We start from the raw sequence: 18,835 nt of genomic DNA, 5'->3' as shown, positions 1-18,835 counted from the left end.
ATTCAGGTAAGATTATTAACAATGTAAACTGACTATAGAAACATAGCCAATGTTTTGTGTAGACCACAAGATGATTTCAGATTAAATGCATCAATGTTTTTTTGTTCCAGGTGGAGAATATTGCTAGGTTCCTGTATTTCATGGAGCCCAGCAGCTGAGCCTCCTGTTCACCAGCATGAATGCTCTCTAGAGTCTTTCAATAAGCTCTTGCAGGCTGGATTCAGCAAGCAGGTGCTCCAAAACCTTCTGAAAAGCATTAAAATTTCAGCAGTGTGTAGTAGTTATTGATGAACTATGTTTTACTGTAAGACACTTGGGGGGTGGAGCCAGTGTTCTTGAAGTTCCATGTTGGCTGCAGAAATCTCTGCTTTGATGACTTTTGTAAGATTTCCTGCAGGAGTTTTTTTTCCTTGACTGTGTCCAGCAGCTCCATCAAAGCAAGTCAGTAAAGAAGTGATGAGAGGACAGTATCTTTTATTTTTCTATGTCTATGTTTATGATGACAAGCTGCAGTTAGGCAATATAATGACCCATCTATTTAACATGACTGCAATGTCTTTCACATCCTGGACATTTCCTTTTCACATTTCCTTTGCTGAATTTTAAAAGCTCTGCTTCCTTTGCCCTGATTGTTTCCTGTTCCCATGTTATATAAACCATGTGAAGTGTTTAGTAATGTAGTTTAGTTGGTGTTTGCCTGTGACTTGTCTTTGCCTCTTTCCGAGTGTTCCTGTTTTGATGTAACATCTGATTGATATTTTGTCCCTTCATTGCCTTGTGATTTTTTTCTGGATATTATTTTGGATTCTCCTGCTGAGTGTGAGTTTATGACCTGGGGAAAATGCATATTCACTTGATTTTCATAGCATGTTAAATTGATTAAAACTTTGAAAGTTATAGAAGCTGTAAAAGAAAAAATATACAATGGGAAAAACATGTAGCAAAGCACATCCTGAGACACATGCTATGGTATGTACAGGGTGCTCATATGTTGGTCCTAATATCATGTTTATGCGTGTGAATTATGGTGAAGGATGTTTGAACCAATATGATGTATGGGTTAAAGAATGTTCTTTCCCAGAAAAAGGTAGTTTTAGCCTCAGACAGTTAGAACAGACAGAGAGAGAGATATATAGATATAGCTATGCATGCATGCAGTTTTTGGCTGCATAAAAGAGTGAGGTGCATAAAAGAGAGAAAAAATGCCAGGCAGGGCCCCCATCTATTTCTCAGTGTGCTGGACTCCACCACGACGCCCACAGCCAGTAAGAAGGGAGGAACCTGCAGTTTCAGAGGCACCTGCTTCAGACCATCAAAATCGAACAGAGAAGGGTCAGTGCACTCCATGGTTAATGCCCCAATGCTAGAAGTGGCCAGAGAAGGGGGTGCTATGATAGTTCAGAGACCCTGGAGATTGGAGGACATCAGGAGCAGCATGACACATCTGCCGGCTCTCCGTGAAGGGAGGAGGATGAAAGTTTGGGGAGGAACTTCAGATATTCTGCAGAGAATTCAGACCCACCACTCATGAACTATGACGACTGCTCGTGGCAAAACTTGGCACAGACTGGGTCAAGGTTTCACGTGAACTCCCAGAGGATGCAGTCCGCCTGATCAACCCACAATGGGATGATGAAGTCAACACAATGTACAGAGCACAAATCACGGCGCTCCAGTAGAGGCTGACAAACACCTTTCTTGTGCGAATGGACATGACAAAAATAGCAAAGTGCAAGCAGCAAGACTCAGAGACTGTATCACAGTACCTGTCCAGGCTCACTAAGATCCATGATGCAAACTCAGGCTTGGAGAAACCTGACGCTCTGGCAGATGGGCAGGTGGCCGTCACAGCATGGGAGGCACATCTCAGAAACAGCTTTATGAACGGCATGAAACCAGAAATTGCCCCTATAATCAAACAACAATGTATCGCCTGGGACACCGGAAACCTCACACAAGTGGAGATGTATGCAATCCCTGCAGAGAAGCTCCTACAAGGCGCAAAAGAAAGAAAGATGGAGAGGAGAGGAAAACCAAAATCACACAGACGAGGAAGACCCGGCCGTCAGGGATATTAAACTGTTACAACTGCAGAAAAGTTGGACATTTTGCAAGAGATTGTCCAGAGCAGAAGCGAACTGATGGGCGGAGTTAAGGGAAGGGTGCGGTACCTGGGAATAGAAGAGGTGACCTCAGACACCCAAACTTTCAGTTAGCTCACAAAGATCAGGAATATATGCACACACCCACATCCAACATTAGTCAGACTGACAATCCACAAATGTCTGAACCAGTCATGATCCTTAACCTTTTAAAGTATAATGCCTCTCCTTCACACAGTTACCATGTATATCTCTTGCAGTTAAATCGTCCTGTGGTGTGACATCACATTAGATTGATTTCTTCTTTTTTATTTACAGTTGTATAGTGTAAATTTCCCATTAACAAACACACACATACATAATATAAGAATAATAAAACTAATAGTATTTAGTATATACTGATAATTCTTTACTAAATTATTACATATTCTAAAATTAATAGTTTGGCAAATTACAGTAAATAAATTTATGTTGTGAACAGCGATATCTCCTGGTATCTTTTATTTGCTGTAGAAATTCAGAATGTAAAAATTAATGATCAAGCACTGACACACACACACACACACACAATCAGATTAATGTAAACAAATATAGTGGATTAATCTGCAATGCAGAGCGATGGACAGTGAAGAAAACATTTATACAGTTTATTGGGATGAAACAAACACTAAACTTTTTAGTCATGTGATATGTATAATGGCTTGTTATACAAAAAAATGATCTACAAACGCCATGTTAGATGAGAAGCTCAAACATAAAGGATTTCATATTTTAATATTTTATGCTTGGTGCATGTATGCTAGACTGGATGCAGTGCAGATGGACATTTGAAATGAAAAGAATCATACTCAACTCAACTGTATTATTATTAATACAACGTATATTCAGAAACAATGAAAAGTATGAACATATTAACATATGAAAAGTAAAAAACACCACCAGTTTATTTTGGATCACAATCTCAAGAGTTGATCCATAACAGTCGAGCATAAACCCAGCGTATAGAGGCTGATTGAATGTGGTCTGATCTCTGTGGAGGAGCTTATATATATTTATATGATATTTATGTGGAGAGTGAGACAGTGTGTGTGCATGTTTTTGTGTTTGTGAGTGCGCTTGTGTTCATGTGTGTGTTTCTTTGTTTTTGTGTGTCTATGCTTTTGTGTGCGTGTCTGATTGTGTGTGTATGCGTGTTTGTGTTTCTGTGTGTGTGTCTGAGTTTGTGTTTTTTGTGTCTGTGTGTTTGCGCATGTCTGTGCTTGTGTGTGCGTTTGTGCGTGTATGTTTTGTGTGTGAATTTATGTGTGTGTGTATGACTGTGTTTGTGTGTGTGTGTGTGTGTGTGTGTGTTTAAATCAGAAACGTGTGTAGAACAGAAACGCGTGGAATTATACATAAAACACTACACGCATACTTATGGATCACAAAATCTCACAGTATCAAACAGTGGAGCCCGATACCAGCGTATAGAGTCTGCGTGAATGTGGCGCAGACTCTGTGGAGGAGCGTCACCGGGTCAGAGACGCTGTAGAAGGACAGAGTTCCTGCAATGTGATCCACATACACTCCTATTCTGGAGGGTGCTGGAACTCCGAGATCAGTCTCAATGTTGTTGTGAAAGAAAGTGAGGGAATATAAACAAGAACACTGCAGACTCCAGGACTGATTGTTGCCTCCAAACTTACACTCATTACCCCTTCCTTTCCTGCTGATGTCTTTATATGACACTGATATGTCCACACCATCACGGCGCCTCTCCACCTCCCAGTAACAGCGTCCACCCACACTCTCCTTACTCAACACCTGTTGAGTAAGGAGAGTGTGCCTGTTGTCAAATCTCTCTGGAAGATCAGAGTAGTTCTGCCTTCTCTCACTGTACATCACTTCTCTGTTCGTCTCAGACAGAATGAGGTAATTATATGCTGAGTTGGGATCCAGAGTCAGATCACAGAAATCTAAACACATGACAAATGTGAACATGTTAGATATTAATCACAGGATATATTTATGTGGAGAGTGAGACAGAGTGTGTGTGAGTGTGTTTGTTTGTGTGTCTCTCTGTTTCTGTGTCTATGCTTGTGTGTTTTGTATGCATGTGTATTTGTGTATGAGTGTGTGTGTGTTTTACACGTACACTGCAGAAAATCTTCTCTGCTCTTTGGTTCTGAAGGTAAAATGATCTGAACTGCTGCAACTGTGGAGAGACAGAAACAAAATGGAGAAGGAAAAACCAGGTGGTGTAAAAGACGGAAACAGTTTAAAGCAGGGGTGTCAAACTCAATTGCACAGGGGGCCAAAACTCAAATCACACTTTAGGTCACGGGCCGAACAGGATAAACTTTTATTGAACAGACTAAAACAATGTTACATACGTTTTCAAAAATGTCTTTTCCTGTCGTTGTTCCATGCATCGATTTAATGTCCAGTATTTCCTCTGGAACGCACAAACTGGAGTCCACTCCACGAATGAAGATGGCCAGCTGTGCAGTATCAGTCATGTCAGTACTTTCATCCACAGCAAGGGAGTATGCAACAAAGTCTTTGCCTCTTTCAATCAACTGTGTTTACAGATCAGTGGCCATCTCACAAACCCGATCAGCAACCGTATTTCTGCTAAGGCTTACATTTGCAAACACCTGCATTTTGTCTGGATACAAGACGTCACACACTTTCATCATGCAGCTCTTCAGAAGCTCTCCCTCGTAAATGGCCTGGCTGATTTGGTTATCTCCTCTGTCACAATAAAACTTGCTTTCATAGCAGCTTCACTTTGTGATTTTGCCTTGGTGAAAAACGTCTGCTGTGATGTCAGATTCCTCTTCAACTCTTTGACCTTCTGTAGCTTCTGCTCTGCATTCAGGTTTTTCCAACTTTTCAACTGATATTTTGTCTCATACTGCCGTTTTAGATTATATTCCTTAATTACAGCTCCACAAAGAAGACACACAGGTTTACCGGCAATGTCGGTAAACATGTACCCAGCCTCCCACCGGTTTTGAAAGGCTCTGTTTTCAGAATCAACTTTTCTCTTGGCCATTGTTAAGGGCTAGCTTAACTTGAAATTAGGGTTTTATACGCCAACAGACGCTTGATCCATCTGACGCAATGGACGCAGGAATCATAGCAGGTAGCCTGTTGCGCTGCATTATGGGACTTGTAGTTTCTGTGTTACTGGCGCTTCATATTGCCGGGCCATTAAAAAAAGATATATAAAATGATCTCGCGGGCCGGATATAATTGTACGGCGGGCCGGATGTGGCCCGCGGGCCGGATGTGGCCGGCGGGCCTTGAGTTTGACAAATCTGGTTTAAAGTGATAAAATTTATGTCTGATGTTTAATCGGTGTTTTATTTTAGAAAACACATTCTCTAGGTGTGGGATTTAAATGAGATTTTTTCCTTCTGAATGACGGAAAAATAAACTTTATTAATAACATGAGCACGAGCAGAGAGCTGCTTTGGTAACTAATGACTACAGAATAAATGTTATGACTGAATAAATGTTATTCATATGACTTATAAACTCTCTCTGTCCCTCTCTCTTTGTAGGAATGTGTGAATAAATGTGTGTGTCCTCTGTGCTTTATTCATAGTAGAATAACTGAAAATAAAACAGAAGCATTTACACTATAAAGACATGAATAAAAAGTGTAACTGTATAAAATCATATTTCCAGTAGAGGGCAGAAATTACAGGAAGTTCCCATAGGAAATCATTTCTGTGTGTTTTTGGGAAATTTGATGTCTCTCTTTGCTGCAGAGAAAGTAAAGATTTCCCAGTAAGACAATTTCTCTCACCATGTTCAGGGATTTTGGTGAATTCTTCCTGGCAGACTTCCTCAATTCTCTTTTTCAGATCACAGAGAGATTTCCTCACTCCATCAAATGAGAGATCTTGATTGACAGTGATCCTGCATGAGTAATCGCATCCAGAAGAGAAATGGAGAGACTGAAAACTCTACAGAGAGAAAGAAAAACATCATGGAGAAGGATAAAGGTGGAGAAATATACGTGTGATTAAACCGACAGGGGTGTGTGTGTGTGAGACAGTGAGTGTTACCTGGAGGAAGTGGAGGTGATCATCTGTCTGTGAAAGCTGCTCCAGCTCAGTGACTCTCCTCTGAAGGTCAGTGATCTCCTGCTCCAGGAGTCGTTCAGCTCGACTCAGTTCATCCTTCTCCTGAGCTCTGATCAGCTCCATCACCTCCGAGTGCATCTTCACCATGGAGCTGATCATCTCAATTAAGCTGATCATCTCATTGTCCTCCACTGCTGTCTGTGCACTGAGCTGTTAGGAGACACACACACACACGCATTTGTACACTTGTGAGGACCTTGACATGGGCCACCTTTTCTCCAGGTGTTATTAAAAAACAAACACTACAACCCACCAGAAGGTGTCAGTGTGATCAATGATCACTGTTTAGAATCATAAACACTGGTCACTGAACTCATAACCTTTGTTGTGAGGACCTTCGGTTGCTGGGTAGATTTTTGCGGCCTAGCAAATTACAGCAAGTGGGTTTGCAGAGACCTTTAAAAAAAAAGTTATACAAACTTTAAAATATTAAGAATAAAGGTTAACTTGTGTTAATTTTGAGCTGAATTTCATATTTAAATGTCTTTAAAAGGCTTTATTTTCCAGTTAAATACAAAAGTAATATATAAAGCCATTACTAATGAGACACCATTAGCAGCGTGAACGAAGATAATATCCCTACATCTACTGAGGGATTTTGGAAAACCACCAAAAACAATCCAGCTGATTCAGGTAAGAAAGCAATTTGTTGTACATATGATTAAAAACAACTATTATTTTTTTAAGTAGTTTGGTTAGAAAAAATTGCATCATGTTGAATCAATATCCATGTGCATAGTGAATTGTAGGAGGTAAATGAATTGCGCATGTGCCTTGGCCTGCAGGCTTGTAGATTTAATTTCCAGGGGGTAGGCAGAGTGCACGTGAGAGATTAAAGAGCAGTAAAAATGCTGTTTTACAAGTGTATGCTTTAATAGGAAGCAGTTACAGTGAGTGATGTGATTTAATATATATTGTCGCGACGGACCGACAGCCGGCGCGCATGGTAGGAAAGTTGCTCCTTCCCCGACTGCGGCGCAGGCACGAAGCGGACAGCCTCGCGTCAAGCCCGACGACAACCGGAAGGCCCGTCACGATCTGGCGGAGCCGCCGACACAACCCCCGCTGGTGATTGGGGAGTCGGGCGGGAGAATTCCACCACTCAGTAGACGGAGAAAGGGTATAACAGGACGCTCTTCCGCCCATGCGGAATAATCGCTCTCTTTCTTTCCAGAAGGCTCGGGTGCAGACGAAGACACAGCTTGGTGAGCTCGCACGCGGCGTTTACCTATGGCACGAGAAAGCTTTCACGCTTCAGGGAAATCCCGACACGCCCTGGATAGCGCTGCCACGCCAGCCTCGCACAAACCCTCACGCACTCACACCCCTGCGCATCCCCTCACTTCCGACACCGCCCGAGTAAGAAAGAATTAATTTAATCCCTTGATCACTGCATCCAATGTCTCCTGCGTGTCTGGGCTCCGCCCCTCACGGGCTATTTCCTTACTATATATATATATATATATATATATATATATATATATATATATATATATAAATATAAATAATATATTACACACACACATGTTGTTGTTATAGGGATTTAATGTGTGTTGCTGTCATTTTAATGTATAAAGACTGGAATAAACTCGTCTGCTCTTAGAGCCGCTGTGATAGCTCTGAGTTCCAATAACGCAGTTTTAGGTTTTACAGCTCGCTTTATCAGGAATAAAGGGCCTGCCTCTGTTTTTTCCTTGTTTTGTGGTGGATCATAGAAGAAATAATGCATCATCACAGAAATAATGCATACCACTGTTTAAGTAAATAATCATCTGATATGACAAAAAGAGAGAGAAACAGTGACAAAGAGAGATAGACAAAGAAAGATAGCGACAGCTTGAGAGACAGAGAGAGAGTGTGTGATAAAGAGAAGTGTTTGTGCCATTGTCACTAACAAATTTATTTAAAGGGCAAACTGTAAAACTAATGCCTGTAACTGTGACATTGTGCTCAATCACTAAATTATTAGAATTAACAACATAGTTCATGTCTGCTATGCTGTGAGTTATAATGTGCACATCTTAGCACATTATAATACATTATTATGCTTATAGAACTGATATATTCGGATTGGGCCACTCCATAAAACAAGTAAAGGTTTTAACTTTGTACAAAGCTCAATATGTGCCAGAATTCTGTCCACTGCATTTAGTCAATGCAGATCGTCTGTGCTTCTGTAACGTGCCAATCGGGCCAAAATTCTGTCACTCTGTACAAGGCTTTATTAATGTCACTTGTCCTTGTTTAGTTTACTGTTTAAGATATGAAGCAGAGGTAGATGTACACTGGTTAATGCTTGGTCTCAGCCCTTTTAAACATTAACCTTAAAAACTGCATTATAAGTATTGTTGTTATGTCATATTTATGGCTTGACTAATAAGAACTAAGTTGGCTTGTTTTCCATTACTTTGTAAACATAGTACAGTAGTATCTTTGTTTTTATGCCTTTTACATTCCCTGAGCCAGTGTTGCGTTGATCTCTTTTGTGCATAAGACTTCATAATAATAATAATAATAATAATGTTTTTAATAGGTCATGGACGGAAACAGAAACAAGGCTAACACGGTATGAAACTCTTGCTGTTTATAATGCTTGAAAATCACTACTGTAGTAGGATACATGTAGTATAGATCCAGATAGTGTTACTGGTATTACAAATAGCACAACATAATTCTGTATTTGTAAATATATGTTTAATGTATTCAAACTTTTGATTTTACAGGAATTAAGGACTGAAGTTGCCATTGTTGAATTTGGGAGCACTGACCTGTTATCAGGACACACAAGTGGCAGTGAATATGTTAATAGTTCTATCATACACTTTCTGTCAAACTGTCAAAGTAGTGTGTTGCTTATTTATGGCCCTTTGTGCTTCTCAGGCCGAAGTTTCTGTAGGTACACTTAATTTATGACCAAGGGTGGGGTTAACCCTATCGACAGTATCAGTGGGTCAATCTGGCTCCTGTGTCTGGGCTGTGGTGGAGAGGGGTGTGTGGGGGAGTAGACCCCCTCCCAAAAAAGGTGTTTATGTTAGAGTCTGGTTTTTGGGGGGTGAAATACGTCTTAAAAGCATATCAATGTTTAATATTGGGCATGTGTTCGTGTTACTGTGTGGGGTTATTTCATTTGTGTAAACACATTAGCTGCATTTACATGGACAACTCCACTCTTAATCCGATTAAGACCATACTCTAATTAAGAAACTACCATGTAAACAGCAATTTTTACTTACCTTAATCTAATTAAGGTCGTAACCGAAGTAAGCAATAATCTAATTAAGACAGGTGGAGTACTCCTGTTTTAGTCGCATTATGGACGTGTAGTAGTGACATGTAAACACCTTAATCACATTATGAACGTCGTTCATCGAGTTTTCACCGCATTTTGCGACAAGACACGATCACACACGGCAGTTTTACGTTTTACGGCGAACAAGAGAGTTAAGCTGTGTCCCAAATCGCATACTTTCCTACTATAGGCCTGTAGTGGGGAAAAATACATACGCGATTTGGGACACACCCACCGCTTCAAGCAGTTGTCTATTAGCACGTATAGCATGACAAATAATTAACTGCACTTAAAGTGTTTGTAAAAAAAACAAAACACCCAAAACTGTATACTTTACCATAACGAAGACGAACTGTATGTTGATGCGTGAAATTCTGGAGGGACGGCGTGACGGGCTGTTAATCTAATTATGTTCTAAAACATGTAAAACGGGAACATGATAGGAGTATTCTAAAAGCGACTCCTGTAAACACCTTAATCACATTATTATCGTATTCAGATTAAGGTTAATTAGGATTAATTAGATTATAGATTAGAATAAGGATTAATTAGATTACTGCTGTCCATGTAAACGTAGTCATTGTTAGAAAAAGCATGATGTTTGGAATGTGTACATATATGAGTAGAATATTTGTTTTGTGAAATAAATGAAAAAAAGAATCGAGCGTATTACACTGATTCTAAACATTAACCTTTAGGATGTAAAAATAATTAAAAGAGCTGTTTAAAAAGAATTGTATTACATGACTTCTAAATAAATATCCTTATGAGGTAAAAATGTTAACGTGTTGCTTAAAAGAATCGCCGTATTGTTTAAACTAGAAGATTCCATTCGCTGTGTAAAGCATTAATGATGTGCAAACCGAATGACCCCTCTCTTTCTAAACCCCGCCCATACATATGTGTTTCAGACACACCTCTCTCTAAACCCCGCCCATACGAGTAAAAGCAGCAGCACAGTGGCTGAGCGAGGGGAGTGAGGGGAGGGGACTAAATCCAAACTACCTGCTGACACATTAAATTGAATATCTCCGTTCCTTCACTGGTTAAAAAGGCTGAAATGTGTAGCTTTATATGTGACATACCATAAGCAGATTAAAATATATATTTTTGAAAGACTCTTTGTAAATAGAAAAAATAGCATAAACTATTTTTAAAAAGTAGCATTTGTTTACCTGTAAATGACTAATATACAGTAATTTATGGGCAAAGATTTAAAAGCGAGGTGTATTTTATACACTCACAGCCATACTCATTCTCCAATTGCCATAAACCAACTTTCCCTCCCAAATTTAAACAATGTAATAAACCCCCCCGTAGAGTAAATCTTACATTAATTAATATTTTCGATATGCTTTCACACATAAAATGGTGAGTAAAATTAAACTAGTCATTAATGATTCGTTAAAAAAAAAATACAATGCTTTAAATTTGACCTCCTGCAGGTCTAACCTACACCCCAAGCCCCCACTTCCCCAGAGTGATTATCCCGCTCAAATTTGAACTGGCCAATCAGAAAACATTCCTCGCTGAGGTAAATGTGATCAGGAGAGTGCAGAGACTCAGAAACACACACGCACAAGCGCGCGTGCTCATGTATCATTCCGTCTCTTACTGGGCCTCTAAATGACTCGTTGTCCATGTTGTGTATGTTTCTAAGAGCAACTCTGTCTCTGTCACTGCTCTCTGCTCACCTTTACAGTGTCCACAGCCTGTCTCAGCTCCTGCACCTTCTCCTGCTTCTCCTGGATTCTCTCCTCGAATTTCATCTGTTCCTCCTTTACCATTCTCTGAGGAAAATACATTACATTACATTGTGTATGCATTATGAGATTTTGAGCTCAGCGGGTGAATATTAAGTGCAGATAAAGGGTTAAAGTTCACTCGGGTTCTACGGAGCACCTTATTAAAGTGTAAAAGACTGGATGTCGGGTGTTTTAAAGTTCACAGAAGTTCAGAAAGTGATTATTATTATGACTTGCTGTATTAAAACGTGAGTTGCTTTACCCTGAGTCCAGCGTAACGGTGAGCAGGAGAAGCACCCTGGACAGTCTTCTTCACTGAATCACTCACTTCAGTCAGCAAAATGTTTCTTCGTAAATTAGGCCTCGGAGTGAACTTGACTGTGCACTCAGGACAGCTATACACTCCCCTCTGATCCTCCTGATCCCAGTATTCATTAATACAGGTCATACAGAAATTGTGACCACAGTCGGTCGTTACTGGATCCGTCGGGGGATCCAGACACACTAGACAGAAGAACCGTGAAATTCTGACCTCGGCCATTTTCTTGAACTCAAACGAAGAGCGTGAGATTGCACTTAACCTTGAGGTTCGTTATCTCCGAAATGAGGCGTGGCGTTCTGACTTTGTACGTGAGAGAGAAAGAGGAGGAGCATAAAGACAGATTTCTCTGTTAACCATTTCGTCACCATATAACATTCCAGCTTGTGTATGCATGTGTAAGCTCGTACGCTCGCCTGTGTACAACTTACATACTTTTTCCAAGATGTATTATATTTTTAATATCCATAAAAAAGTAAAACAAACAACAACTTTAAATTGTAGTTTTCTGTGAAAAAATAAAGCCAGTCAGTATTTGGTGTGAGCACCAACTGTCATGCTCATTAATGTGAAGTTTTATTAGGAAATGGCTGGTTGGTTGTTTCAAGTGCCTTAGGGCTTAACTTTCCAACCTATAACAACAACCACAATAATAATAATAATAATAATAATAATAATAATAACAATAATAACAACAACAACAACAACAATAATAACAATAATAATACCAGTAATAACAGTAACAATAATAAAAAAGCGATAATTAATATCGCTATTATTATAATTGTTATTACTGTTTTTGAAATTATTTTAATTATTATTGTTATTATTATTAATAATAATATTGTTACTAATAAGTTATTGTTATCGATATTAATAATAATGATTACAACAATAATACTAATAACAATAATAAAAACAATAGTAATAATATGAATAATAATAATAACAGTAATAACAGTAACAATAATAAAAAATAGCGATAATTATTATCGCTATTAATTTGTTATTGCTGTTTTTAAAATTATTTTAATTATTTTTGTTATTATAGTTGTTATTATTATTGTGATTGTTATTATTAATAATAATATTGTTAATAATTGTTATCGATATTAATAATAACGATAACAACAATAACAATATTATTAATAAAAACAATAATAAAAACAATAGTAATAACAATAATACCAATAATAACAACAATAATAACAATAACAACAACAATAATAATAATTATAACAATTATAACAACAACAGGGTAGCACGTTCGCATCACACCTCCAGGATCTGGGGTTCGAGTCCCACCGGGGCCATGTGTGTGTGGAGTTTGCATGTTCTCCCCGTGCGGCGGGGGTTTCCTCCGGGTACCCCAGTTTCCAAACACATGCATGGTAGGCTGATTGACGTGTCTAAAGTGTCCGTAGTATATGAATGGGTGTGTGATTGTGTACCCTGCGATGGATTGGCACCCTGTCCAGGGTGTACCCTGCCTTGTGCCCGATGGTCCTGGGATAGGCTCCAGGATTCCCCGCAACCCTGAAAAGGAGTAAGTGGTAGAAGATGGATGGATAGATGGATAATAATTATAACAGCAGCAAAAATAATAACAATAATAATAATAATAATAATAATAATAAGGGACTTTTAGCACATTTGCCTCATACTTCCAGGGTTGGGGGATGATTCGGTGCTGCAGGAGTTTCCTCCAGGTACTCCAGTTTCCTCCCCCAGTTCAAACACATAGGCGGATTGGCATGTCCAAATGTATGAATGGGTGTGGGAGTGTGCCCTGTGATGGACTGGCACCCTGTCCAGGGTGTACCCCGCCTTGTGCTCCACGCTCCCTGGGATTGGCTCCAGGTTCCCGGCGACCCAGTAAGGAAAAGCGCTATAGAAAATGGATGAATGGATAATAATATTAATAACATTTTGGGATGGACCTTCACTTTTTGTTCAGACCACAGTCTGCTCCAGTAGCTACATTGTATATACAGTAAGTGGCTGTGGTGTGGTGGGATTTCTGCAGCAAATAACTTATGTTACTTTTACATCAAATACACTTTTAATCTACAGTCCCATCAGAAACGACTGGAATGTTTTAGGTTGTTGAACACATCCAGATGTTGATACCAGGAAACAAAAGCTAAAATATTAAGCTCTCTCATATTCACGTTTGATCTCAAACCTAAATGTCATCAGTCTACAGGAACAATAAATGCTGTTCCAATAGTTCTGGAGGGGACTGTAGTCCATTCCCATACAGCAGCAGTGTTAAAGAAAACTTCAGACTTAAAAATACTTGATGAAAAACTCTGTTGTACATGCAAAGTATTCCAAAATCAAATCAGTGCATAATGAAAACCGCATGCTTGAGTATTTACATTTACCGTCCATTTTAATAGGAACGCCTGTGGCAGCAGCACAATACATAAAATCAGATACAGGTCAAGAGCTTCAGATAACGTTCACATCAAACATCAGGATGAAGAATAAGTGTGATGAAGAGTGATGAAGAGAAAAAAAACATTGCATAAGCAACAGTTCTGTGGATGGAAGCTCCTTTTTGATGAGAGAAATCAATGGAAAATTGTCAGATTAGTTTAAGCTGCAAGAAAGGATATAATAACTAATTTAGTCACTCTTTAAGACAGTGGTGAACAGAAAAACATCTCAGCATGCACAAAACATCAACCAAGATCAGGAATCTGAGGCTGTCATGGGCAGAGGCTCACAGAAACTGGACATTTGAGGATTTGGGGGGAAAATCACTGTCTCGTTTTGTTGTTGTTCTTTTCAATTCCATTTTTTCACTGACTTTTCTATTGTAAAAACAATGATATATAGAAGTTTAAAAGCCATGGATGAACTTTGATGTTGACTCGACAAAGCCAGTTTTAAACTCTAGAAGTTACACGGTACTACAGTGCAGACTATGATTGATTTTAAAATACTAAACAATTAATATTTAAAGCTTTGTGCCATAAAACCTTGTAATATTTAAAAGATTAAAATGTTACATCACTCAGTCAGTGTGTGTGTGTGTGTGAGCGAGTGAGAGAGAGAGCGCATGAGAGCGTGACTAGCGTGGTACCTTATGTAGGTAATGTAGGGATAAACATCGCAGGGGCAGAAAGAGGGGTAACATGTAGCATGACACCTCTTAGCCATATTCCACTTTTACACAGCGTGTTGGAGAATATTTCTTTCTTTAGGAAAATTACCACCGCAGAGAGAGCAAGAGAAATTGTGGAGAGAGGGAGTGTGTAGAGAGAGAGAGAGAGACTTTGACTTTTACAATCTTTTATTTTTAACAAAAGGTCACATTATACACATTAAAGTCAAATGTGACTCAATATAAAAATAAATAAATATTTAAAGAGCATTAAAAAAACCATAAATATATAGGTAATAAATTAGGTAAATAAAATAAATCAGCACAACAAAAGGCTAATCGTTAAGAACATTATCAGCCTAATGCTGGTGTAAAACAAAGTTCTCCCTCCACCACAGAACACAGAGCCTCCTCGCAACACCACACTGCCTTGAACATCTCCAAGTCTCACATACTATTGTAAAAGTTAAAATCGATCAGAATCCGTGATTTGATCAGTCTGGAGAGAATGTTTCTGGCATCACAGTCTGTGTTCTGTGCCACTTTGTTTTTCCTGCTCAGGTATATCACCATTTTTGCCTGACCAAAGATAAAATTGATCAGCTGACATTTAAACCTGTTTTTTCTGACGTATTTAAAACCCAAAATAAAAATCGGAAAAGTAAAATCCACATTAAATGACCTCAGGTTGTTTTTTAAAAACAAACAATGGCTGCAACCTGGAGCAATGTATAAAAGCATGAAAAACAGTCTCTCTCTGTGAACAGAATGGACATTCCTGTGTGACCTCAGGGTTTAAAATGGAGATAAAAGAATTCACAGAAACAATTACATGCAAAATCCTCCATTGGAGGTCAGCAAATTTTTTAGTTAAGGGTGGTTTGTAAAGTGCCCTCCACTCTGGTTTAACATCATCATTGAAACCCAGTACAGCTCGCCATGGGGTGTCCACTCTCCCATTCAGTTTTTACTTATTTAAAACTTTCACGCAGGCTTTGTACAGGAGCTTGCCGGTCACTGTCTTAATGTTCATGTCACTGTTGAACTCCAGGAGGGGGCCAACACACCCATCTAGATCTGGAGCGATGCCCAGCTGGGGAAAAGGTTCCTCCTTTGTAGGTCCAGTCTCACTTGTTTCATTGTCCATCAGCTGAGCACGCTCCTCTGACGTTAGGGTGGACCTCCAGCAATGTAGGAGCTTGTTTACAACACGTAGGGACCGTAGTCCTAGGCGTGCTGTTAAGTCCTCAGCCCGTGACAGGTGCTGGAGTGTCACAATCTCCGATGAGACCAGAACTCTGGATAATGATGGGGTGGTCACACCAGAGATATCTAATCTCCCACCATTCACCAGGGGTTCCTCCAGTAGCCAGTATGTTGTTCTGCACCCCTTGATTTGTTTTTTTTTTAAAAAAGTCCATATTTTAAAAAGCGCACGATAAAAAACTGGTAATCCAGCAAGGTCTAACGTTTTTGTGTCCATTAAAAACAAAGTTCTGTCTAATCCCAGTCCTCCTACTGTGTGTAACAGCCTATAAGCTGCTGCTCTCCATACCAATCTCTCAGATCCAGTGAGGAGTCTCTGGATGAACTGGGGTCGGAAGGTCGCAGTTCTGCTGGCTATATGGACCAGCCCCTGCCCCCCCTCCTCCTTGGGCAGGTGAAGGACACTTTGAGGGATCCAGTGTAGTTTGTCCCAGAAGATATCCACTAGCAGGGTCTGGATGTTCGAGAGCAGGTTTGGTGGCGGATCCACACATGCTAGCTTGTGCCACAGGGTTGATGCTGCCAGGTTGTTGATGACCAGCATGCGTCCCCTGTAAGAAATTTTTGGGACCAACCACTTCCACCTGCTCAACCTGCCCTTCACCTTCTCAAAGACACCTTCCCAATTTTTATTAAAAAACTCAGTGCTGCCTAGATAAACACCCAAGTACTTAAAACCACCCTTTTCCCACACCAAACCAGCTGGTAATGTGGGCTGCCCACCACCCCACTCTCCAACTAAAATGGCTTCACTTTTGGCCCAGTTGACCTTGGCTGATGATAAACTCTCAAAATCTTTTAAAACATCAATTAAAATATTCACATCAGTTTGTGTTCCCAGCATTACGACTAGGTCATTTGCATATGCTGAGAGACACAGAGAAGCACTAGAGTGAGATATCTTAAAACCAGAAAGTTGATTTCTCAGTTTACATAAAAGAGGTTCAAACGCTAGGGTATACAGCATGCCTGACAGAGAACAGCCTTGTCTAATACCTCTGTAGACTCTAAAAGGGGCACACAAACCACCATTAACCTTCAGTACCCTCTCAATTTCACTGTACAAAGTCTTGAGCATGGCTATGAAACCTGGGTTGAAACCAAAGGTTTCCAGCACCTTCCACAAGTATTCATGTTCAACCCGGTCAAAAGTCTTTTCCTGGTCTAGAAAAATAAGGCCAGTCTTTAAGCCCAATAGTCTGGAGACGTCCAAAATGTCACGAATTAAATGTATATTATCAAATATAGACCTGCCGGGCACACAGTACGTCTGGTCAAGGTGAGTGATTTGCTCTATTACCTTAGTCAGTCTTGAAGCTAGCACTTTTGAGAGCAGTTTGTAGTCAGTGCACAACAGTGAGATCGGCTGCCAGTTCTTCAAATGCGTCAGGTCTCCCTTTTTCGGCAGGAGGGTCAGGACGGCTCTCCTGCAGCTCAATGGGAGCTCACCTCCCTTCACACTGCCTAGCAACACTTCTAGCACATCCTGCCCTATAACTGTCCAGAAGGCTTTGTAGAACTCAACAGGGAGACCATCTATGCCTGGCGCCCTTCCATTCTCCATCCCTTGGAGAGCTTCATAGAGCTCTGCTAGAGTTAGCTCTATGTCCAGATTGCTGGCCACATGCTCTGAGAGTTTTGGCATGCCATTAAGGAAGCTCTCTTCCACTGTCTGTTCCACTGTCCCTGACTGCTCACTGCTGTACAGCTTCGAGTAGAAGCTAACTGTCTGCTTGCGAATTTCAGCGGCATCTGACAGAAGATCTCCTGATTCTGTTCGCACAGCATGTATGAATCTTTTCTGTCCATTCTTCTGCTTTATACCAAAAAAGAACTTAGATGGAGCATCCATCTCATTCATGCTTTTAAAGCATGAGCGGACCAGCGCCCCCTGTGCTGTGATGCCCAACAGGTCATTCATTATAGCTTTTTTACTTTTGAGGGTTTCAATGTGCCCTCGATCTCCTGTGGTCTCCAAACACTGGAGTTCCACTATTCCAGTCTCCAGGGCTTTCAGAGATCTGACAATGTCTCTTGTGACATTAAGAGTGTACTGTTGACAAAATGCCTTAATTTGAGCTTTGGCCACATCCCACCACTGTTGTATAGAACTAAAAGCCATCTTTTCGTATTTAAAAACATTCCAGAAATAAATAAAAGATTCTCTAAAATTAGTGTCCTCTAAAAGTGCAGTATTAAAATGCCAGTAAGCATTTTTTGGTTTTACATTTTCTTTACTGACAATACATTGCACCATACTGTGATCAGAGAGGCCAACTGGAACAATAAAACATTTAGTAAAAAGTGTCAGCTGATGTTTAAAACCATAAAAGCGATCTAGTCTTGCCAGGGAAAGTGTGTTGTCTAAGGAGTGGGCCCACATGTACTGCCTCTGGTTTCTATTTAAATTTCTCCAAATATCAATCAGTTCGTGAGCCTCCAACATCTCCCACAGGCGCTTACGGGAGGCTACATGAGGTTCTGTCTGGTTCCTGTCCAAGTTATCTGTTGTGCAGTTAAAATGCCCACCAAAAATTAAAATATTGGCAGTGTTGCAGTCAGCAATGACATTGTCATGTTTATTTATGAAAACCATCCTCTCCACTGCACTGGTGGGAGCATACACACAAATAAAAACAAAGCTCTCATTCTCATAAATAGCTCTTACTTTTAAAAGCCTCCCATTTAAAACCTCAACTACTGTATAAGAACTGGGAATAAAATTGTGAGCAAACAGTAAGGCAACCCCACCACTAATTGATGTATTGTGACTTAAAATTGCCAGCCCACCCAACTCCTTCATCCAGCTAGTAGCATTGTTAACATTGCTATGTGTTTCTTGCAACATCGCTACATCAATACGCTT

General features: G+C 40.0%; 1 protein-coding gene across 1 annotated transcript; it reads right to left on the bottom strand.

Annotated features, from left to right (window-relative positions):
* Positions 1–2,746: 2,746 nt before the first annotated feature.
* LOC128616734 (tripartite motif-containing protein 16-like protein) lies at positions 2,747–11,813 on the bottom strand. Its single transcript, XM_053639521.1, has 6 exons — positions 11,535–11,813; positions 11,222–11,317; positions 6,161–6,388; positions 5,899–6,058; positions 4,237–4,296; positions 2,747–4,057 (listed from the first exon to the last, which is right to left on the bottom strand). Exons 1-6 carry the CDS (start codon positions 11,811–11,813, stop codon positions 3,534–3,536), a joined length of 1,347 nt encoding a protein of 448 aa, XP_053495496.1. The 3' UTR covers positions 2,747–3,533.
* Positions 11,814–18,835: the final 7,022 nt, after the last annotated feature.

The sequence above is a fragment of the Ictalurus furcatus genome, chromosome 2 (genome assembly GCF_023375685.1).
Source record: "Ictalurus furcatus strain D&B chromosome 2, Billie_1.0, whole genome shotgun sequence".
NCBI lineage: Eukaryota > Metazoa > Chordata > Actinopteri > Siluriformes > Ictaluridae > Ictalurus > Ictalurus furcatus.
Note: the sequence above shows the minus strand (reverse complement) of the source record. Positions and strands in the feature narration are given on the sequence as shown.